The sequence below is a fragment of the Strigops habroptila genome, chromosome 7 (assembly GCF_004027225.2).
Source record: "Strigops habroptila isolate Jane chromosome 7, bStrHab1.2.pri, whole genome shotgun sequence".
Classification (NCBI taxonomy): domain Eukaryota; kingdom Metazoa; phylum Chordata; class Aves; order Psittaciformes; family Psittacidae; genus Strigops; species Strigops habroptila.
Window position 1 is genome coordinate 37,229,677 of NC_044283.2, and position 23,878 is coordinate 37,253,554.

At 36.5% G+C, this 23,878-nt stretch overlaps 1 protein-coding gene across 2 annotated transcripts in view; it reads left to right on the plus strand.

Moving 5' to 3' along the window:
* The window catches only part of VEGFC (vascular endothelial growth factor C), a 72,149-nt gene that overhangs the window by 43,330 nt on the left and 4,941 nt on the right, over positions 1 to 23,878 (plus strand). Inside the window, exons 1-6 of one of the 2 annotated variants that reach the window (XM_030492758.1) lie at positions 4,939 to 5,060; positions 6,316 to 6,529; positions 8,439 to 8,629; positions 19,165 to 19,316; positions 23,176 to 23,285; positions 23,530 to 23,860. In XM_030492758.1, the coding sequence (XP_030348618.1) occupies positions 5,034 to 5,060; positions 6,316 to 6,529; positions 8,439 to 8,629; positions 19,165 to 19,316; positions 23,176 to 23,285; positions 23,530 to 23,860 (1,025 nt within the window). In that variant the 5' untranslated portion in view covers positions 4,939 to 5,033. Of the gene's footprint in view, positions 1 to 4,938; positions 5,061 to 6,315; positions 6,530 to 8,438; positions 8,630 to 19,164; positions 19,317 to 23,175; positions 23,286 to 23,529; positions 23,861 to 23,878 lie in introns of those variants that run through there. The other variant, XM_030492757.1, reaches the window with a different exon arrangement.

Consider the following 23,878-nt stretch of genomic DNA (forward strand, 5'->3'; position numbering starts at 1 on the left):
TTGCAATATTCTTAGAAATGGTCTGTGGGGAATTTATGAGCAGAAGTCGAAGACTACTGCTGTGGAACAATGCAAATTTCAAAAATCAGGCTGAGGTACATGAGAACAAAACCATTTCCATTACTATTATCTAGTTGTGAAATTACTTCAAAAAACACTATAGATACTCAGGGTCTATATAAGGTGCCACCAAGCCTCTTTCTCAACACTGCTTTCCATCCTGGTCAGGAATGATATTTGACACCTTTTCTTGTTTCTATGCACATATGCATGCGTGCCTAGATCATGCAGATTTGTCTTATGGAACTGTGGCGTTACCATCTCTAATTGCATGAGATACCTTGTTACCTTCAGCAGTGTCTTAATTACCCAAGCTCATAGGAACCTGGGAGAACTGGCCATTTAAGACAAGCTTCTAAAGAAACCAGGCAGCAGAGCAGGAAGTTGCTCTAGAAAGCAACTGGAATTACTTTTTCCTCTCTCACTGATTCCCAGGGAAATCAGACTCAGACCAAAAAAGGGTATTTTCATAAGTAATTACCATTGAATGCATGAAAGTACTGGCATTTTATTAGGGAAGGTTGAGAACGATTCAGGAATGTAGGTACTTGAGGAATAAGCATTAGGCAAGAAGCATGTTTCAGAACCTCAGCAGCAGCTAAATGTTTGGTCGAAGGACTGAACATAACTGCCTTTGTGTAAATCTGTAATGTTAGATACATTTTTCAGCATTTTCTAAGAATATCTAGATTAAATTTTACCTGGAAAATGCTGACTTGCATAAAAAATTTCCCATCATATAGAAATTTTACACTTCGTACCTCAGCTTAAATACTCGTACTTACAAATAGGAGAGCAATACTAAATAATATAAGTCTAGGATGATTTTTCTAGCTGTTTATGCATCACATTCTCAAAAAATGTTCTGGACAAAAGAAAAAAATGTATAATATAGAAGTGAAACATTTGTAGTCTTAAGCTTATCCTCATGGCCAATGTCTTTTTCTTCTTTTTTAACAAATTCTCTTTCAAATCTCTTCTCAAACTTGTTTATTTTTCCTTCTCTATATGCTTTATACAGCCCCCTCACCCCCCATTTACTTGGGTTTTTTTGTCTGGTGTTATTCTTGGTATATAAAATGCCAGAATGAATAGAGGTTACTTAAATGATAATACAGTTCAGACTGGTTTATTTATTTTATAATTTCATTCTTACTTTTTATGTTTGTCTGATGTGCTTTGTAAGCTCTTTGGAACAGAGACCAATTTTAATCTCTGCTGTTCTCATGATGTTTTGATTTAGTTCAAATTAACTGCAGTGGTCTTACTGCTTAAAGTAATGTGAAATAAAAAATTATGTTCACTTACCACTTCACTTCTGTTATTCAGTGTTTTGTAACTATATTGAAGGGTAACTTAAAATGTTGCAACTGCAGACAGTCATTCAATTTTACTAGTGGCAAATTGATGCGTAAGAGATCAAAATAAGACTATTCTAGCATGTTTGTATAGGTGAACAAAAAAGTTGAATTCAATACTTAACTTTGGCTAAGATATTTAGTTAGAATATTTTCTTCTTTTACTGGCATCTACTTCCAAAAAAACTAGCTCTGAAATACAAGAAAATTACAATAAATATTATGCAAGTGAAATGTTTATACATATTTTTCTTTTGCAATATTTCCATTTGCTTATTGTTTCAACATTTGGATTTAACTACTTGATTTTTACTACATACCAGTCAGTCAATAAATACAGAATATAAGCATATTAAAATGGAGGGGGGGTATAGACAGCATTTTCCTATTAAGCATTGTCAACAGAATCCTTGAAAATGAATTGAGCTGACAACTACAGTCAGAGCAGATGCGTAAAGTACTGTTACAGCACATTGCACAATCAATTATGTGTCAAGCATGCTGCCAAATATTAAGTGTTCTGACCTTTGTTATTAATGATAGAGGCAGACACTGGGGACATGTGAAAGACAAATAATGCATGGAAAATCTATTACAGATTTGATTTTTTTTTTATGGATATAGAGCCTATTTAATATCCTGCCCCTCCTCTTGCAAGCTATGAAAAACTGGACATACCATGTGATGGAAAGCTGCATTGTGAAAATCGGGAACATTTTATTCTATCAAAGCATAAGTTAAATAATACTGAGAGAGTGCTTGTCATCAAGCTTTACTGCTTGATTTGTATGTATATTTGTCATTTCCCTTGTTACTTGGGAAATAATGTGGAAGAAGTTAAATGAGCAAGCTTGTCTTTACTGTATTCTCCATTCATTCTTGTCTTTTCAAGTTGTTATTTTGCTCAATATCATCTATCATCTTATAGAGACTGGCTAGTCAAAGGTTTAGTCAACATCTTTCTCCAGAATATAGCTTCTAGCATTTTTAGGTGATCATGCAAGACAAAATCAATAATATGTGAAAATGACAAAAAAACAGTAGAATGACCAACCAAAGGACAGAGATAAACACTTAAAAAGGGAGTGATGGTAAAAAAAAGAAAAGGAGGGGGAGCACAAAACCCAACCCCTTAACTGACTTAAAAGAACAAGGAAAATAGAAAACATGGGACAGAGAAAACTTTTTCCTTTACAGGCACTAATGGCACTATTTCCTGCTTCCTTCTCAATGTACAGTATAGATCCCAGAATGTCTTGCGAGTAAAACCTTGAGCAGTTGGTCTAGGATTTTATGCAACTGATGATGTGAAAATCAACCTAGTCTTGTGGAAGGTGTCCCTGCCTGTGGCTGGGGGATTGAAACTAGATGATCTTTAAGGTCCCTTCCAACTCAGACGATTCTGGGATTTGTCAAAAAGCTTACTTTGGTCCTAAATATTGTAGAATTTCTCTTATCACAACCTTTGATAACATTATAGGACTTTCAGACAATAGAACAAACTTCACTAATCTGGATTTGCATAAGATTAATGAAAAATTAGAGCTCCTCTGATTTCTAGCACATACTTGTGGATGTTACATTCCTTGTGTCTTGTCATATATTCAGTATAGGGGTTGAAGTCTGCATTTCCAATGGAAAAACATTTTGAGGTTTTAGTTATTTTTTTCAGTGTCCTATACTAAAAGCCAATGTGCAGTTAAGAAAGAGCAGATAATTTGGGATAAAAGGTAGAGACTGAGTCAGTATGTTTTTGTCACATTAACCAAAATTTGCATAAAATGAAAATGTTGCCAGACAATTGTTACATTTACAGAAGCAGTTGCATTCCTCTCCTAAAAATTTAGAAACTCTTTTTAACAATCCATAATGATCTGATGCTTTTACTGTATGCAGAACAAACATTTCTAATCAACCAGAACTTCAGATTTCATTTGATGTTCATGTCAAAGTTTGACTGTTACACAAAATTAAATCACTCCACAAGCTCCTTACTCATATGTCCCATGAAACAGTTTGACACAGGTGAGAGCAATTTGCGACAGTTAAAAAATACATAGACCTACAACGAACATATCGGGAAGAGGTCACTGATCTGTGTGTCAAGGTAATACTGGAAACATTGAAAAATCAACTTTTTTTCTATTCATTTTTTCTTCCTAGCTCTGGTCACTGTAGGTACTGTATTTATTATGCATGTATGGATTTCCTTCTCCCTTTCTTGCTAAATCAGAAGAGGGGAGAGAACAAAAGCCCTCTAGTGATCAACTTGTGTAAGTTTGAATTGAAGCCATCTTTACAAGCAAATAGCATTATTATACTAAGCACAAAATAATTCAGATGCAATAATGATGATTAATTTGGGTTTTTTAAAGTAATTTTATATGTTTACTCCAGAAATTGTTTTCATTTTGTTCATATTAAGTGAGCAGTTCATCTTGTAGGCACAGAGTGCTACGGCCCATGGAATATCCAGGAAGAAATGCACTTGAAAACAGTACTTGGTTGAATTAGGTACAATACTCTGTTAAAGCCACTAATTTTTTTGTGTTTTGGCTTTTAGTCATACGTATTTTATATGTGTATACCAAATTTTCTGTCCAGCTGGAAAGACATGACTTGATTTCCTGACCAAAATGGATTACACCACACACATTACTTCTAACAAATATAACTTCTTTCCTGCTCTATACCCTGGCTTCTTATCAAGAAAGTGATTTTGACTTTAGTTACTTATTTTTCTGGTGATCTAGGCCTGTACCTTGAATATCTGAAATAGCAATAGCCAACATTTATCTACAGTGGGTGGCAGAGGCTTTTAAGGTATTCATCAGAAGGCTTTTAAAGGATTCATCCATATGTAATGGACTGGTATTAAGCGCTGTGACAGGATATACATGCTGCCTCCATGCCATGACCTCACATGCCAGTCATACTCTCATCACGTGGCAGACATGCATCTGCAACACTGGCATTTAGTGTACTGGCACAGTGACCTCATTCCTATTACTTGAGGCATGTGCTGCAGCACCCTCAGGAAACAGCCTGGAAGGAACGAGGCTTCTCAAACCCTGCTCTTTTCACCTCTCAGGAAACATGAAAGCAGACAGTGGCCGAATTAGTAGTTTGTTCAGCTTGTTTTTTGGTCTGTGGCGCACTGATAGGGAACCTGTGTGGCATCCTGCAAGGAGAGCAGGGATGGTGGGGAGTGAGATGCTCTGTGTCGCCGATGAATTTGAAGGCAAGGCCCCAAGATACTGCTTGCTGGGTGGCTTGGGTCAGAGATGGCCCTTCCTATGGAGGCAAGGAAAGAGATGAAGTCCTGAATGAGCATGTTTCTGAGACTGGTATCTTGATTGTTGAAATCTCTCAGGGCAAAGTAGTCTGTCATGACACTGTGGTTAGCGAAGCTTTAGTGGAAGAATTTTTTTAAACTTGTTAACACTTGGACACATGAAATTACTTTGAAATCTATATTAGCGTTGTATTTAACTGTATATATGGAAATGAATTATGTGAATCTGCCTTACCCCAAGGTGTTTCTCCTGTATTTGACACCTGATACAAGGAAGTGAATGCGACAGCACGAGCCATTTTGTACCTTTTTAGTTGTTTATGAGAAAAGGAGCAGTTTTAATTAAGGTGAGCTAGTTCAGAGCTGGTTGTGTTACTCACATAATGTTCAAAATCACTGAATTTAATGTCTTTTTGTTAGTAGTGGAGTTTAATAAGGAATGTGAAATTTCAGTTTCTTTAGTTATATATTTCTGGGTTTAGACACGTGTTTTACACTGTAACAGCCTGGTGCTTCTTGGACTAAAGCAACAGTTTTGTAGTAAACTGTACGGTGTCTGCAGCCAGCTGTTAGACATGTTCCACAGTGATTTTGTGTCTCTGGATTTTGTGTCTCATACTGCCATCTAAGGGCCACGTAGGCTGAGAAGGTGGCTAAAGGTTCTTCAATACTTTTCTTTCTCTGTACTGCCCTTCCCTTTGGGAAGTCAGCAGTTCATGGATGAGAAGGGTGGGCAGGGAATAACAAGAGCCTTTTGATGCAATATGTTGTTTCATCTAATGGGATAGAGGGGTCTTCCAGGTAAGTGAGAAATTAGAATGTAAATAGGAGTTATAGTATTTTAAGAAGATGCAATTGCAGTGTTTGTGTAAAAGCGTGTAAAAGTAAGGTAGTGAGGTTACAGGATTTGAGACTACTGTTAAATCAAGGAACGTAGTACTTAGAGTCCTGAAGAGTTTCAGTTAAAACTCTTAGAAGTGAGGAAGTGTGCTGTTCAGATTCTGAAAGGTACCAAAGTCCTTGACTCCTACTGATTTCAGGATTAGTGCTTTATAATAGAATTTGTTTAGTAAGATTTTCCCTAAAAAGGTACAAAATAACATGAATTATTTTCTTCTTTTTTTTTTTTTTTTAATTGTTTTTGCGTTTCTAGGTGTTTCGATTTTCCTAGATTAGGGGAAAATGAGCAAAAAATTGGGGTTTTTTTAAGAGTATGTGGTATTAAATGACATAAACATAATTTAAATATTTTGGAGTTTAAGCATTCACAATTTTAGCATGAAAACTTTTCTTTCCAGAATAAAAATGCATATTTTCTTTTTAATCTGTAAACTGTAGTACCTGTATTGGCTTAATGCTATAGCTGTTTTTTCACAAAGATATTTTGAATTAAAAATGTGATGAAGAATTAGTAGCAGAAGCAAAACATTTCAGTATTTGTTAATGTAGCACTGTTGGCATTGACTGACAAAAGCAGATTTTATAGTGAGGACCCCTTTGATCACATTTTTATTTTACAATACAGGAGTTGTTTTTCAGGCTACTTTCCAAGAAACCTTGTGTAATAGAGAAAGTAATTAATCTTGCATGTTACTTTGACAGGCTCATGCAAGCAAAGACCTGGAAGAGCAGTTGCGGTCTGTGTCCAGTGTGGATGAACTGATGACAGTACTTTACCCAGAATACTGGAAAATGTTCAAATGTCAGTTGAGGAAAGGAGGTTGGCAACACAACAGGGAACACTCCAGTTTTGACACAAGATCAGATGATTCCCTGAAATTTGCTGCAGCACACTATAATGCAGAGATCCTGAAAAGTAAGTACAGGACACAAACTGTGTTCTAACACACGATGAATTAAAATCTGAAGGCTTCTCAGTTGTGTCAGAAATACTTTAAAAGCTAAGCATTGTCAGTAACCAACCTCAGCAGTTTAATGTCATGTTTGTAATATAAAATCCTTGACAATCAACCTTCCATAATGTAACAAATTATTCTGCAGACATATTTTCGGTATATCCATTGTAAGAAGGGTGAATCCTGCTTTGTAAAGGCTGTAATAATTTTGCAGAAAGCAAAGAGGGCACTAATAATTGGGTTCATTGAACAGTTTCTGCTCATTTTCTGCAATTACATCACAGCTGGTAATGCTTTCTGCTCTTACATGTTGTTGCTTTAGGACACCAAATAATGCATTTGTAGGTTTTTCCTGTTACAAAAGGGTAGTTGTCATGTTATGCTCAAACCAGAAAAAAACAACTTTCAAACAGGTATGTCAGTACCCCTTAGTGTTTCAGATGACCTGGACAAAAACATAATAGCTTACAGTTTAAGCAAGTGCTTGCAGGCAGAGAAACACAGGATTTATAGCAGGAGGTGTATTTTTTGACATGATACTGGAAATCATGTACCTTAATGGAGACATTAAGGTATACATTAAGTGAAATTTCCATTTTTGCTGAATAGCCTACCAAGAACTGATGCCAAGAGAGAATAAAGGGATCTGTACAGCTGCAAGTCTCATGGATGTTTAATGTAAGATTGTATTTGGTAAAAGGCTGTATAACATGATGTAAAATGTTTGCCCAAATTTACATGAATAATCTGGGCACGAGTATCACCTTTCAGATTAAATCTTATGGTGTGTATAATTGCTGAATAATAACGTTTTGCTTTAAATTGTACTCTTGTAGTAATCAAAGTAAATGTATTCAAATGAATTTCACGTTAAGTCCGTAGACATCAAATTTATTGTTTCTAATATATAACATCCAAGGGAAGTACTGTGTGGGATTGGTTAAAAATTATTTTGCAGAGATGTGCAGTACTTCTTTAGACTTCAGTCAAGGTGAGACAGCGCATGCACACAAGAAGGAGTATGTACAGCTTTAGCTGCTGGCGAGCAGGTCAAAGGAGATGATTCTCCTGCTATACTCCGCTCTTCAAGACCTGACCTGGAGTATTGTGTTCAGCTCTGGGGCCTCCAACAGTGGAAAGACGTGGACTTGTTGGAGCAGGTCCAGAGGAGGGCCGCAAGTTGCTCAAAGGGCTGGAGCACCTCTCCTATGAAGACAGACTGAGAGAGTTGGGCTTGTTTAACCTGGAGAAGGCTCAGGGAAGACCTTATTGTGGCCTTTCAGTACATAAAGGGGGCTTATAAGAAAGACGATGACAGACTTTTTAGTAGGACCTGTTGCAGTTGGTCAAGGAGTAATGGTTTAAACTAAAAGAGGGTAGATTTAGGTGAGACACAAGGAAGAAATATTTTGCAATGAGGGTGGTGAGACACTGGCACAGGTTGCCCAGAGAAGTTGTGGATGCCCATCCCTGGAAATATTCAAGGTCAGGCTGGATGGAGGTTTGAGCAACCTGGTCTAGTTGAAGATGTCCCTGCTCGCTGTGGGAGGGTTGGTCTAGGTGACCTTTAAAGGTCCCTTCCAGTTCAGACCTTTCTATGATTCTATGTCATAAGCTCTGCCCGACTTTGTTATGTTGCCTCTTCTGTCACTTTCCTTCTGCTCCATGACAGTGTGTCACATCCCTATGGAGAAGAAAAATTAGCTAGAAGTTAAGAGAGTTGTGTATTTCGCTGAATAAAGGGTCTGACACTAGCAGTGCATATTCTGGTTCTAAACTTTTTAAAAAAAAATCTACTAATTTACTGCAGGAGGGTATTATTTTTAAACAGTTACTTTATAACACATGAAATTCCCTATAACTTGGCAGGTATTGATACTGAATGGAGAAAAACTCAGTGCATGCCACGTGAAGTGTGTGTGGATGTGGGAAAAGAGTTTGGAGCAACTACAAACACCTTCTTTAAACCCCCATGTGTATCCATCTACAGATGTGGAGGTTGCTGCAATAGTGAAGGACTCCAGTGTATGAATATCAGCACAAGTTACATCAGCAAGACAGTAAGTTCTCACTTTTATTACAGTTCAAGTGCACCTTGCAAATCCATTTATGATGACACATTTTTTAAACCTGCTTATTGCTACTGTAAGGAAGGAAAAAAATCAATTCCAGAATACATAGAGAAGACAGCTGAAGAGACTACTGCCTGGAAGAAAGTGTTTAACACTCCTTCCCCCTAAATATATATCTATTCATTAGTTTTTTAGGGGAAAAAAAATATGATGTTCCCCTTTTTTTTTTTTCCGCATGTACCGTTTGCCTGCTGTATGAGGCAAGCACTCTGAAAAACTAGCCTGTAATTTTGTCAGTGAAGACGAAGGCTGTTTCAGGACATGTGCAGACAGGATACATGTTGCAAATAAAGCCTTTTAGGAACTGAATTTTACTGTATTAAGAAATATTAGTGCAATGTACCTATTTGTTTTGTTTTAATGCATCTCCTTCAGGTGTATGTGTGGGTTTTAGTCTTCAAGTTCAGGCCTAGTGATGAGGTAGGAGTGTGCAGAGGTTGTACGCTGAGCCTGTGAGCTGCCTTTAAAAGAAAGCATACATGCTATAACATGTATTTAGTATGTAAGTAGCTATAACAATTGTTGCAATTATTTTGCAACAACTTTTCTCTCAAAAATCATTTAAAAATAGCTGTACTTCAAAATGCTTTCTGGAGTATTTTGCTTTTATTACAGTACTTGGTAGTTTTTTGTTGATTGTGGCTTTTTGCTTTTTATCTCATCTTTCTGATACTTTGAAGAGAACTAATTTTAGTGTAAATCTTGCTTCCTTTTTCAACTAGCTGAAGATGCAGTACATATTTATATGGAAGATACACAACTGCATAGCCAACTATAAAATTGTAGCCCATGGAAATGTCATTGCTTTATCATTAAACTTCTTAGTGCTCTGAGACTTCTGGAGAGGGAAGTAGAAAAAGGGGATATACAGAAAACATTTAGTACATTTTCTGTGCTAGTAGAAAATGTTTAGTGCTGAGTTTCTTTTTTAAGATCTTGATGTCACTGGTGATGATATAAGAGTAGTTAAAGATTTGAGAGACTCTGAAAAGGAGAATATTAAAGGACTTACTTACCAGAAAGAAGAAAGAAGCAATAGCGTTGTTTTGTTTTCTTACCTATTCTGTAAAAGCAAGCAGTTTAATCTCTGAGTTTTCTATCTTGCTTCTGCTTTCCAGTTTTATCTGGTCCTTGACAGAATGCAGTTTTAAAAAAACCCTTAATAAAGGAAGAGAGCTATAGCTATATCTCTTCATCTGTCATCATCTCAAATATTTTTAAAGTTATGTGACCACAGCTTGCCCCTATATCAGATGAGAATTAGGAAGAAAAAAGTATTGGATTCAAGACCCTTCTGTGGAATTCAGGTACCCTACACACCTATTTTTACTACTGTTTTCCTTTTATTTCCTGAATGAAATGAGAACATATGGTTAGTAACCAGCCATCTTCTGGTTTTTCATAAGTCACCATTTTTGAAGCTTTATTTTTGGTGCATAAACTCCCCATGATAACTTCATACTGTTCAACCAGCAGAAAAAGCGCTTAATGGGAAATTGACTTTTCAGCTGGAGGTCTTACTGTGAGGGCAAGCTCTAGCATTGGTTCCAGACATTAAAATGTAAAGGAAGTTGATATCAGCTTTCAGAAAAATTAATTAAAAAGAAAAGAGCTAAGCATAGAAATTATTTTTACGGGGAGCAAATGATTGATTGCCAGGAGAATGGACTAGGCCAGATGTTCCCAGATTGGCTTGTGGAACACTGTGGTGGTCCAGAGAGAGGTCAATAGTTCTCTAGTTCAGGCTGTGTTCCTCCTTTCTAGCTACTTAACTTTATTAAGAGAAAAATAGAACAGTATTCTGCTTTGCTGTTAATACCATTTTTCCCACAAAAACTGTTTCTGTACTTGAAAAGAGTTGTTTATACAATTATGATTTGGACATGACAAAATTTCTTAATTAGAGGTGTGGTACTATAAAGGACTATAAAGACATTTGATCCCCTAGGCTAATTCGTAAAATGCAGTAGAACTTTTTCTTTTCCTTTATCTGTGACACTGCAGTAGCCCAATTTTGTAAGTGGTGACTTGTCTAATAAAGGTCTGAGAGGAAAGTGATTGTTTGGATTTTGGTTTTGTGGTGTGGTTGTGTTGGTTTTTCCTCTTAATTTATTATTAATCAAACAGCTGTTCAGCATTTCCATGACATGAGCAGTTCAACAGCAGTTACAAAGATTGTAACTACCTGGTGAAGCAACGTCCTGTCCAGTTGCACTTTTTTGTGCCACACATATAGGTTCTAGCTTATACGTTGAAGCAGTAGGCAGATGGCGGAGCCATCTTATTCCATTCTTGCTCTTGTCTGGCAGGCTGGACAGTTTTTTGACTTCTTTCAGATCATTTGATGTAAAGGTCCTAAATCTTTCTTTTTCATTTTTACAGTAATAGTCCCTCAAGGGAAAGCATAATTCCAAGTAATTTGAAACTAGACTTATAGGAGCTTTTCTCACAGGAATCAAGTTAGCAGCCTGAAATGGTTTGCCATATTTGATATGTACATGGAGTTCCTTTACATGATTTGGAGATGCATATGTTGCAAGAATTTTCAGTTGTTTTGAACCTTACCATTTATGCCATGCATTTTTCTATGTTAGACTTATGATTGTAATGATATAGTAGGTACTATTAATAGTGGGAGATACATCAGTATAATTTCCAAATGCTTTTTGTTAAAAGATTTGGGGAAAAAATATTTTAAAAAGTGATTCAAATGTAAAAAGATAGAGTAAGGTGAGTATGCTAATTAAGCATGTTAATCAGATAGGAGTATTGTATCAGTAGGTTACCTATTGTATCACACATAAGCCTTGAAATACTGTTTTTTCAAGAAAGTTAGATAGTAAAATAAATAATGATGGTGTACCATTTTTCAAATTGCTCATTTTCATTCTTTCCAGTATACAAATGTGTAGAGGAAGTTTGTTTAGGAAGTGCAAAGATCACAAGTGATGGAAACTGGGAATCAATCAGTTTAAGGGAAACTTGCCAAAATAAACCACAGTCCATCAGAAGAATATAGTGTAGTTAATGTAAGTCTGGGAAAAAATGATACATAAATCCTGTATTTGAAAAGTATCTGGAATTACAAGCTTTCCTCATCCTGATATGGAAATAACAGTTTTGACTGCTTTATATTTCAGAAGTCAGGGATCATAATAATTTTACGTGTGCTGATACAATGGATATTGGCACATATGGTAATAGTGTTGAATAAATTAATTTAGCCACTGAAACAAATAGATGCTTTGTATAGAAATCAACAGGGGTTTTTTAGAAAGTATGGCATGAAGTCTTTCTAGTGTAAAGAAGGAGATATCAGTGCAGTGAATCAAAAATACATGCCTTTATAAGGATCAGTGTGGAGGAGTATATGGGAAATTTTTTTAAAAGGAATTCTGATAGCTCTTTTGCTCAAGCTGTTAGCTATTTTTGGGTTTTAGGGGCTTGGGGTTTTTCTAAGCTTAAAATCATGCTTAGCTATAGGTTGTGGACCAGACTGTAGTCCCACCCTTGTTGCTGTTCTCCACTCCAACTCTTTAACTGGCTGAAGGAAGAGCGCTGCCAGTGTGAAAATGGAAAAGAGCCTACTACAGGGATGGTTTGTGTGACCACACAGCTCTGGCCTGGACACTTTTGCAAGGATGGCTAAAGAAATAACAAAGTTGGGAAGAAAGGGGACTAGTACACATGGCATCACAGTAATTGCAGGTTGTGGAGTGCCAAAGGCCAAGTCTGGTTGGGTAGAGCAATTAGGAGTCACCTTTGCCTAGTGTCCTCTTGCTGTGCTTCTCATCTGATACATACTGATCTTCAAGGATTTAAAAAACCTGATGGTAAAAGAATGAAAATCCAGGGAAAAAATTGTTTGTAGTTGCACACATGATTGTAAAAGTGATGCATTTATTCACTTACCTTTGTATTAGTCTGAAAAGTTCTTTAATTACTAATTTGTCTGTACTGGGAGGCAGAAAGTACAAGCACAAGAAGCTGATGTTTGGGTCTGTAGGATATGCTGCCTTTTAATTTTGGCTGGTGCAGTGGAACAAAGGTTAAGTATTAAGCCTAAAATACACCTTATTACAGATTATGTAATCCAAATGTATGAAGAAAAATTACCTACCTTCATATTTGAAAATGAACGTTTCAAGTTTGGCTAGACAAATGTAAAGTCAGTGAGACCTACAGAAAATACATATCCTTAACAAATAATTTAAAAAATTGTCCTGTAACCAAAACTTCTGGTTTGGTTTGTTTTGGTTTTAAATCCGTATAGTATCAATGACTATCATGGGTTTAGCGCACAATTTCCATTTAAGCCATTTACTGTAAAAGACTTAACATTTTTTCGTGACAGATAAAAATGGGGACTGTTATAAGGAAGCTCAGTTATTAACAGCAAGAACATCATGTTTCCTCTACTAGAGATGTATCAATATAACGATCAATGTCAGAATGGAGATTCAAGCTGGATGTGAGGAAGAAATTTTTCACTATAAGGGTGGTAAAATACTGACACAGGTTGCCCAGAGAGGTGGTGGATGCACCATCCCTGGAAACATGCAAGGCCAGGCTGGATGCGGTTCTGGGCAACCTGATCTAGTTGAAGATGTCCCTGCTTATTGCAGGAGGGTTGGACTAGATGACCTTTGAAAGTCCTTTCCAATCCAAATGATTCTATAGGCTCAAATAATCTTGTTCAATGATAAAGAACTCTAGTTTAAGTAACCTAGTACTGAGGTTATCCAACATACTCCATTATAAACTCTCTTGTCATTCTCAGCCTAACTTTGCTATTCATTAACAAGAGGAAGTGAAATTTTCTCTGCCAGATGCTCGACTCAGCTTGATGTTTTGTTTTTAGTTTTTTTCTTTAAAACTACAGCAAAATTGGTGTTTCTGCATTTTCTTCGACCAGAGTGAGAAAGAAGTGTATATGGCTTTATTGTTAAAAACAAAAATTGTATAAAAACAAAAAATGTTCTCTCATTTTAGGTAAAGGATATAATACTTGTTTGTTTGTATGAGGAATGTGTGTTTTATTGTCTTTCAGACAATCTATACTTTTAAGTGTTAAAAAAGACTTAGGAGGCAAATAGAATTGTTGAGAGAGTTGGATGTATTTGTTACTAGAAGACTTTGTAACTTGGAGCTGAACAAAAATCTGATGCAGTTTCAGATCTAGGCACCTAAATCCCATCTGCTAGGGACACCCTGTCATTCATACACCCTTCTTTACCTTTTTGGGAAGGAAAGAGTTTGGTTCATCCAGAAGTAGGTGGGACAAGATGTGCGTGTGAAAGAATGCTAAAAATTATGCTAAGGAACCCAAAAAGAGGAAAGGGAAATAAAGTTTTATGTGCTAGCTGAAAGGAAAAGTTGTGTTGGGCTGAAATGAGGGGAGGTTGGGTGCAGAATCATCATATTGGGTAAAGACCTAAGGAGGCAAGGGCTGAACACAGTACATTGAAATGTTAGAAATGGTGGGAAAGACTGTAAGACCTGCCATCTGGCTTTCTGTGGCAAAACAGCCTTAGAGTAGCTGAATGTTATGTGTGAAGTTCTTCTGAAATACATTAACTACGTATGGCTTTCAACTGTTCTTCAGTTACATAGAGCTTCCATTAGGATGTGTTACACTTTGATATTAACAGCATGTTACTGACTTACTTATGATACTAGCTTCTGTGGAAAAGATCAGGATGGAGCCTTGAGTGCGACTTTGTGGTTTTGGTTTTTGGGTTATGGTGGGGTTTATTTTGTTATATATGATACTCTTAGATATTCTCTCACGTGTTTCTTCAGCGCTTGATTTCCACTGGATTCGTAGTAATTCAGTGTTGGTAGCACACGTGCAGGACTGCATGGGCAAGTTGAGTCTAGTTTTTTTCTTCTAGCTTTTGAGTGTTTGCTTCTAACTCTAGCAACACTCACTAAATGTACTTTAATTTCCTGCTCAATGTACTATAATCACTAACATTTTTATGAAGGGATGCCATCCAGAGGGACCTTGACACGCTTGTGAGGTGGGCCGATGCCAACCTTATGAAGTTTAACCAAGGCAAGTGCAAGGTCCTACACCTGGGTCGGGGCAACCCCAGGCACTGCTACAGGCTGGGCAGAGAAGAGATTCAGAGCAGCCCTGCAGAAAAGGACTTGGGGGTGTTGGTTGACGAGAAGCTTAACATGAGCCGGCAGTGTGCGCTTGCAGCCCAGAAAGCCAACCGTATCCTGGGCTGCATCAAAAGCAGCATGACCAGCAGGTCAAAGGAGGTGATCCTGCCCCTCTACTCTGCTCTTGTGAGACCTCACTTGGAGTACTGTGTACAGTTCTGGTGTCCTCAACATAAAAAGGACATGGAGCTGTTGGAGCGAGTCCAGAGGAGGGCCACGAGGATGATAAGAGGGCTGGAGCACCTCCCATATGAAGACAGGCTGAGAGAGTTGGGGCTGTTCAGCCTGGAGAAGAGAAGGCTGCGTGGTGACCTCATAGCAGCCTTCCAGTATCTGAAGGGGGTCTACAAGGATGCTGGGGAGGGACTCTTCCCTAGGGACTGTAGTGGTAGGACAAGGGGTAATGGGTTCAAACTTACACAGAGGAAGTTTAGATTAGATATAAGGAAGAAGTTCTTTACAGTGAGGGTGGTGAAGCACTGGAATGGGTTGCCCAGGGAGGTTGTGGATGCTCCATCCCTGGCGGTGTTCAAGGCCAGGTTGGACAGAGCCTTGAGCCACATGGTTTAGGGCAAGGTGTCCCTGCCCATGGCAGGGGGGTTGGAACTAGATGATCTTAAGGTCCTTTCCAACCCTTACGATTCTATGATTCTATGATTCTATGATTCTAAAACTGCAAGCAATGAAAGCTCTCCCCTTTGAAAAAACTGCCCTAATCCCTACTCCTGTCAGATCTCATGTTCTTTTGGCAACTGGAGCTCATTCTTTGCAGTCTTTACTCCTGCATGTCTGTCTTCAGGCATTGGTCCCTGAAGAACAGACCTGAATGAAATGTCTTTTCTCCATTGCCTGTAGTATGAATTAGTCAGATTTTTACTATCGTTTGAAGTTGGGAGGGAAGAGAAGATTCAGTACCCTGAGAATACAGTTAAAACAAATCCTGTACTGAATGAAGGATCAGGCAGAAATAAAAGCTATCTATCCGCTGTCCAAGAAGAGGTACCCATTTGGGCAATGTGAGAACAAACAATGGCACCCACAACCAGCAATGATGCCAAAAGGGAGTCAAGAACCAGCCTTTCCTACACAAATGTTATGGTGCACTTCTCATAGAACTATCCTTTCTAGATGCTGATATTTAGCTGTTATATGTTGCCAGACATGCCCTGTAGTGACAACAAATGTTGAGCTTATTGTTCAGTTGGATGAGGAGGATAAGCAAGAAATAAATAAAAGATGTTGGCAAAAATAGAAAACATTACACAATGTCAGATCTTGCCTAATTTGAAATTATTTATTAAGGTGATAATTCAAACGCAGTTCATGTATTTTGAGAGTTTATTCACTTATGCTTAAATAGCTTCATTGGATTTAGAGATGCTGCTATCACAGCTGAGCGTATAATTTTCTGTAGAATAGATCTTATTTTAAAATGACATAGATTATTTAAGATGAATTATTCTGAGTATTAAATGGATTTCTGTAACAAACTGCTTTTCAAGAATTTGTTTCTTGTGAAGTCTCTTCTTGATATATTTTCATTATCAGAGGAAAAGAATAAATATCTCCTTTTTCAGTATGCATCAGACATAGTATCCTAATAGCATGTGCAGACAAAATTGTAGGAAGAACAAATCAATAATTCCAGTCCTATTATTTCACTTCCATCATTTCTGTAAATGAAAATAGATCTGGTTTATATTCTTTTTCAAAATGCTAGTTCATGTATTATCTTAAGCACTTTCTGAAAGTGAGGACTGGAAATACCTGATATTAATATTATATAATATAATCTCCAATGTAAATAACTGATTCAAGTTTTTTGACTTTATGTATAAACAGTAGCTACTATTGGGTGATGTAAAATACATTGTTATTAAGAGAATTTAGTTGAACAAACTGAAGGTAATTCAGTGAGGTCAAGGAAGCTAGTCTACCTTTAAACTGTTTAGCTAGGCTTGTTTTACATTGCACCACTAAAGTGCTGATGGGAATAGCTGTTAGTGATACTACTTTCTAAACTGATACCTGTGGCAGTTTAAATTGAAGGATAAATGTAGATTAAGATAATTCATGTTCACCATCATTTCTACTTGCATTTGGTATGTGTGTTATGGAAGTTTCTCTCAGTGCACTCCTGAAGCCAAACAGGAGGACAGTTGGGGTGACAGGGACCTCTTTTAGGTGTTTGGAGTTGTAGCAATAGTCCTATACTGCCGTCTCCAGTGGTCTGGAGTCTGCTATGCTTTCCAGCCATGACAAACTGATCTACTCCAGGAACAGAAGAACAGAACACGCGTCTTTTTCTAGTCAACTGCAGTTTGGTCTATGCAAAGAATCATGCTTATCTTCACTTTGTAAGTTTTATCAGTTCTCCCTATAGCGGGGTTTTACTTGAGCTTCTGAAAAGGAAGTTCATACTGTCATAAGAGAGCAAACAAGATTCACTTTACATGTGTAATATTGTAATTAAGTTGATACTCTGTGTTCTACACCTCAATTCATACATGTTTTTGAAAGATCCATTTTCTCACAAGATATTTAATATAGTGAAGGCTGTTGCATCTATAGATTCTTAGCTGCCTAGATTTTCAGAGGTCTCAACAGTTGTGCGTTCCTTCTGAAAGCACAACAACTTGTTTAAATAAGATACAAGCCTTGTATAGGTAGGTAAGTTTTGTCATCTGATTAAAGATACCCAAAGAACGCAGCCCGTATTTTCTCAAATGTATATTATATGCAGAAATGAGACCTATTTTTCATAAACATGGTCCTTTCTGTCTTTATCTACACTATCACCTTCCTCCCCTACAATTTCCTAGTTAGTACATTATAAAATCCATATGGCCTTCAAATAGGTGGATAATTTTAAAAGAAATTAATAAGTACATAAAGCTATTTTCATATAACATTAGTATGAAAATGATAGTTTTGTGTTATGATTATTGCTCTTTTTGGATGAAGCATCTTGGTATGAATGCAATTTGTGATTAATTTAAAGGAATATTTATAATAGATAATAGATAAAGGAGCCGGTATTGGTTTTGAAGCCAAAAAGCATTGTAATAAAAACTCAATTAGAAAGTCTCTTCCCAAAAGTCTGTGTCAAACTTAATGAAAACCCTGGAGGTATGTCTGATGATAATTAGGCATTCATTTATTGGTACCAAACTTTAAACTAGACATGGACTTGTGCTGGTATCTTATTAATGAGTCAAGACCAAAATTTTAAGAAGTGTTACTTATTTTGCAGCTGGAGGAAGATGTTACTATGCTTTGGCTAGAAGCCCCTCTAATGAGGAAAACTCTTTTCATGGTAGTTCCCTAGAAAGTGGAATAATAGCTAATGACCATGTTTATAAATGCGGTAAAGTTCCCAGAAGATACAGAAATATTCTCAAATGCATGTGGAAAAGTAACTAAACACCTAAAAGGCCTAAAGTATTTGCCCTAACTAACTTTTCAGGAGACTGCTGAGATTTGAGTCGTACGATGAAATCTTCTTAATTTGATAAAGTAGATGTCCCAAATTGAATACTGAAATGAGTCTCATTGTTTGTCTGTTATCATATGTTCAGTTTTCTACAAGATATTGCTGAAGTTGTCCTCTTCCACCAGTTGAACTACATTTGCCACTAGAATTAGGACTTTATTCATTCACATACTTGATTATTTTCTTAATAGTAGATATTTCTTAATATCTTGGGAAAAAAAAAAGTTCAATTCTGTTAGGGTAACCATATAATTTGCATTGATAGAAACACTGGTAAGTCAGAAGTACAGTATGCTGCAGTTCAGAACTTGTTCATCCAAAAATATTTTGATCTAAGTCCAATATATTGCTGTTTTACACAAGCTTTTGTGATTGTGCAACTGATGTATTAGGTTGTAGCTTACCCCCTTTCAAAGTTATTCTTGGTTTCCAACTTTTTGAAGCACCTTCCAAATGTTGTTTTAGATTTTTGAAAAGACTGCCAGTTTGAAGGCATTTCCTCTAGAAAAATGAGTTCTTAGTACATTTTCCTCTTTTAGTTTAGATGTTATAGTAGGCAAACAGGGACGTAATAGGGTTTAATCTTAAAAGTCTTAATTGTCATACTATAGCTATTGTCTTCATTTTGCACATAATGATTATTTAGCAGTATAATTGGGTATGCCACAGAATGATGGTAGACAACAAAAACCTAAACTTAAATTCCTCATAGCTTTTTCTGTGTGTCCTTATGTTATTTTCAGTTCTACTGTTTCTGGTGTATAAAAAAAAGTTCTTTGCTTTTCTTTTCCTTTTATAGTTATTTGAGATCACAGTGCCTCTTTCTCATGGCCCCAAACCTGTAACCGTCAGCTTTGCCAATCACACGTCCTGCCGATGCATGTCGAAGTTGGATGTTTACAGACAAGTTCATTCCATCATAAGACGTTCCTTGCCAGCAACACAAACTCAGTAAGTATGAGTTTTGTCTTTTCTTTCACATTATGAGCAAGCCTATATAATTAGATATAAAATATTGCTGGAAGCTCTCACAATTAAGATAGATGAACTTACTATGTGAATTACACATTAGTAGTAGCAGAATGCGTTTTGCAAAGGACCTAATACTGTTTTACATGAAGGAATGTTACTAAAATAACACTACCTTTTTACCCAGTGGATAAACTGGGGCTAAGTGTTTTAAAAATTAAGAATAATGTTGTTTGTGTGTGTTTTTTTAATAGAGAGAGGTAAAATGCAATTGAGGCTTAAAGGAATCATCGAAAAAATCAACTTCCTTAAAAAAACAAGTGATCAAGAAAAGCTAAAAATATTTCCTTTTGCAAATGAGGAGTAGATAACATGTCTCTTTTAACTGTATTTTCCTATTTCAAATGCTGTTAAAAAAAAAAAAAAAAGGCCCATTTTTAGGGAATCTTTAACTACAAATCTTTTTTGACATCTTTATATGCCAGAGGTGAAAATAGAATGGAAAGGGAAAATAAAGAGTTAATTGACAGTACACATAATTAGCATATTGGAGTTTTTTTAGTGATTTTGAATTCAAAAAATAAATCTGGCACTGAAGCAAGTGTTATTAAAACACTTGAAAAGCTCCTTCCCTTCATTTTAGAGGACCGAGTGATGATGTTATGATGCGTAAATATTTAGGAGGCAAAAAAATATGTACCAGAAAAAGAGCTGCTTTGTAGAAGAACCAGTGACTAGAAGCTGAACTGGAATTAATTGTAGAAATTTTTAATAATTGAGTGAATAGTACAAAATGCCCAGAGATTTAAGCTACCTTGCTTTCCCTGCTTTCATTCAGTTAAAATCTGGATGTTTTCTGACATGTTGCAGCTAAACAGATTATATTCCATTTGGATTCAAATTACTGAATTTGTTCATGAAAACGAGAATCATAAAACAGTAAATTAGAAAAATATTAGGAAATAAATCTATTAATAGTTTAATTATTGCACAATCAACAGATTATTTTTTAAAAAAACCAAAACTTAAGAGTCAATAATAAAGTCAAATTATGCTGACTGCTCTCAGCTTCCAAGTGCTTCCAGGTTAAGAGCAGTTGTAATTACCAGTACAAGAGTTTATTCTAGATGGGAAACAGCTACCTGTAGTTAGAGGGAAGTAAGCATACAGATGAAAGACTTTGACCAGCACTCACAGGTAGTTGACTGTCCTGTAAGTAAGGAATTATGCTGCAACAAAGATAAGACAAAGTAGTACTAGATCAGAATATATATAGGCCTTCTCTACTGTTAAATACTGTCTTTAAAATCTATGTCTCTCTACAATAAAATAGAAAAAAAAAAACCCCAAACAAACAAAAAACCCACCAAACCCCCAAGCTAAATACTTCTAGATTCTAGATAGGAAAGATACTTGCATGTTCTTGGTGGTTGCCTGGATGCTTTTCAGAATCCCACCAGGGTTTTTTAGTTTGTACTGAAGTTCTCAATTTCTTTTCAGCTTCTTATTTTTCCTTAAGATTTTTATTTATAGGTTTGAATGCTGGTGAAACGGTTGTAAAGCCTACTCTTGGATATATACTTTATTGTCACAGTGCCAGATCTGCATGTGTGTGTGTATTTATGTACATGCGCTTTTTAACAAATATGTATTAATGACTTTCTTATGTATTACTGAGAAGAAAAGCCTAAGAGTATAATCTCTGCTTTTAGGGTTGTAACACTTGGGATGTAATAAGAATTCAAGGCTGGATTATGCCACAATGTACAGGCACATGTTAGAAAGAAGAGAGACATGACATGTAAGATAGAACACAAATAGTCAATCTTTTTTTATATAAAATACGTTTTCTGTGCAACTTTATCCTGAGAATTAATGTCTAAGTCTTTGCCTGTTCTCCCACTTTTTTCTTCCTTTTCCTTCTAAAAGATAGTAGCTACTTCTACGTGCTTGCAGAGCTGAGGCATGTCAGTTCATGTTTGAGAACACCTCCTGGATTAATGGTGTCTTAAATTGTGCTCTTCTCTGTTCATATACAATGTCATCAAGATGCGCAACTGAGAAAATTGTCACTATTGTAGAAGTTTAGCAATTTTGGCAGGGGGGAGCAGAGGGACCTTTAATATACAGAATTCAGATTCCCATGGCTTGCAGAGCTGACAAGCATATTTTAGATGTGGTTTGGATGTATATTGTACACGTATGTTTCCCCCTCTTACACATTACCTGTCAGTGTCAGGACAGCTAACAAGTTAGCATGCTTTAATTGATAATGATTTGGAAAGAGGTAGTGAAATTTTCTGCAAAGTGGCTTTGCCTCTGATATTCTTTTTTCTGATTTTTTTAGCCTTCTTGAACTTTCTAAAATGTTACAGTAAGTCTTTTTAACATTTCAGCCATATGCCCTAGTATTTTTCTGTTTTAACAACCAGAGCAGAATTTGTAAGGAAGCATTTGCACTTTCTTTTGCTGGGTGTCTCCAACCCTGATGCTGGAATACATATCGTTCTCTTCAAGTTGTAGTAACTTGGGGTTTGTATCAATATTGTGTTCTCATGGGTTCATGTGTGCTTGGTGGTTTTTTTCATATCTCCAGCTAGAGCCAGGCTGTTCCAGGTGTGAGTGATTTGTTGTTTTTCTAAAACAGAATACAATAATGTGTCTGTAAATTATCCCTACTATTTTCCAAGCAGAACCAGGAGGCAGGCAAAAGGACATATGCGCCAAGTCAAGGAGCAAGAGTGAGATCATTAGAGGAATGAAATCAGGAAACACCAGCTTGATAAAAGATGAGGTGATGCAGGGTGATGTTAAACTACAGCAGTCTTTACAAGCAGAGTAGTTTAATGTGGTGAAGGGGAGTGGTATAGTTGAATTTGATGAGCACAGAAGAATGTCCCAGCACCTGCATTTTTGAATGCATGCGTAATGGTGCTCAAGGGAATGAAAAGTGCTTCAAACATGTAACGTGTGTGCTGCCTTAACAGATGAAGATTTTAGGAATACTACAGAAACAATGAATAAATGACACAGCCTGGATGCATGAAGTTAGGTTTGACTTGTTAAAAGTTATAATGTTACATGTAGTGATAAAGAAATTGCAAGCAAAGGAAGATAACATGCATAAATATTCTACCTGTGGTGTACCTACCAGCTAAGTTCAGTCATCCTTTAAAAAGGCACCAGCTGCTGTTAGGATTTTTTGCTTTCTTTGGTACCGTTATGTTGACTGCAAAACTCTAGCAGGTAAAGAGCACAAACTGCTAAATTGTTTATTATCTTCCATTTCTAAAGTGAAGAGACATCACTGCTGAAGTCCAGATCTTTAGATTCACGAAAGCTGTCCAGGATTTAGAAATCAGTTTTCTCTACAACATTCATCCAGAAACTATGATCAATTTTCTTTTGGCATCTGTGTGTGTGAAAATGTTTTTGTGCTTCAAAAAACAACATGGAAAATTATGCTTGTTTCACCTATACAGTAATTGGTATGCAGGGTTTTTTTATACTACTCTATTTTCTATATAAGGCTAACATTCAAGGATTAGATGTGTTTTCAAACTACATTTGGAGAGTAGAAATATCAGCTTTTCGGAGTTAGAACTAAAGCTTGGAATAGAGAAGGCATCTTCAACAAACGGTTGAAGATTCCTGTAGGGGAGAGAACCTTAATTAGTAGCAAGTTCATAGGAGTTAAAAGTAAGATTATTAATGAGCTGAAGCTCTTAGAAAGGTTTTTGTGATGGAGGGAAACAAAAGCAATCAACACCTAAAATGGATTTATTTTTTTTTCCCCTTAAGTTCTTATGGTAGTAAATCAACAGTATATTTCATTCCATAGGTGTCATGTGGCAAACAAGACCTGTCCAAAAAATCATATTTGGAATAATCAAATTTGCAGATGTTTGGCACAGCATGATTTTGATTTCTCTTCCCTTCTTGGAGATTCTGGTAAGCAGTTTTGCTTCAATGTTTAAATGTAGTTCCATGTTTTGATTTACTTAGAAAAAACATTAAATAGTTGAATCTTTTTCTTTGTCAATACAATTACTGGTAGTTGCCTGTCTTTTGACATATGCCTGTTCTTAAAACACCTTAAAAGGTATGGATTTGCTATCATTTCTTCACTTAAAAATAGGTGAATGGATAAACACAAAATTATTATAATTGTGCAACTTCTCTGCTGTATTTCCAGACCCATCTGAAGGATTCCATATTTGTGGACCAAACAAAGAGCTGGATGAAGAAACCTGTCAATGTGTCTGCAAAGGAGGCATGCGACCCTCAAGCTGTGGACCTCACAAAGAATTAGACAGATCATCATGTCAGTGCATGTGCAAAAACAAACTTCTCCCCACTTCCTGTGGGCCCAACAAGGAATTTGATGAAGATAAATGTCAGTGTGTATGTAAAAAGACCTGTCCTAAACATCAGCCACTAAATCCTGCAAAATGCATCTGTGAATGTATAGAATCTCCCAATAAATGCTTCTTAAAAGGAAAAAGGTTCCATCACCAGACATGCAGGTAAAAACTCAAGTCTTT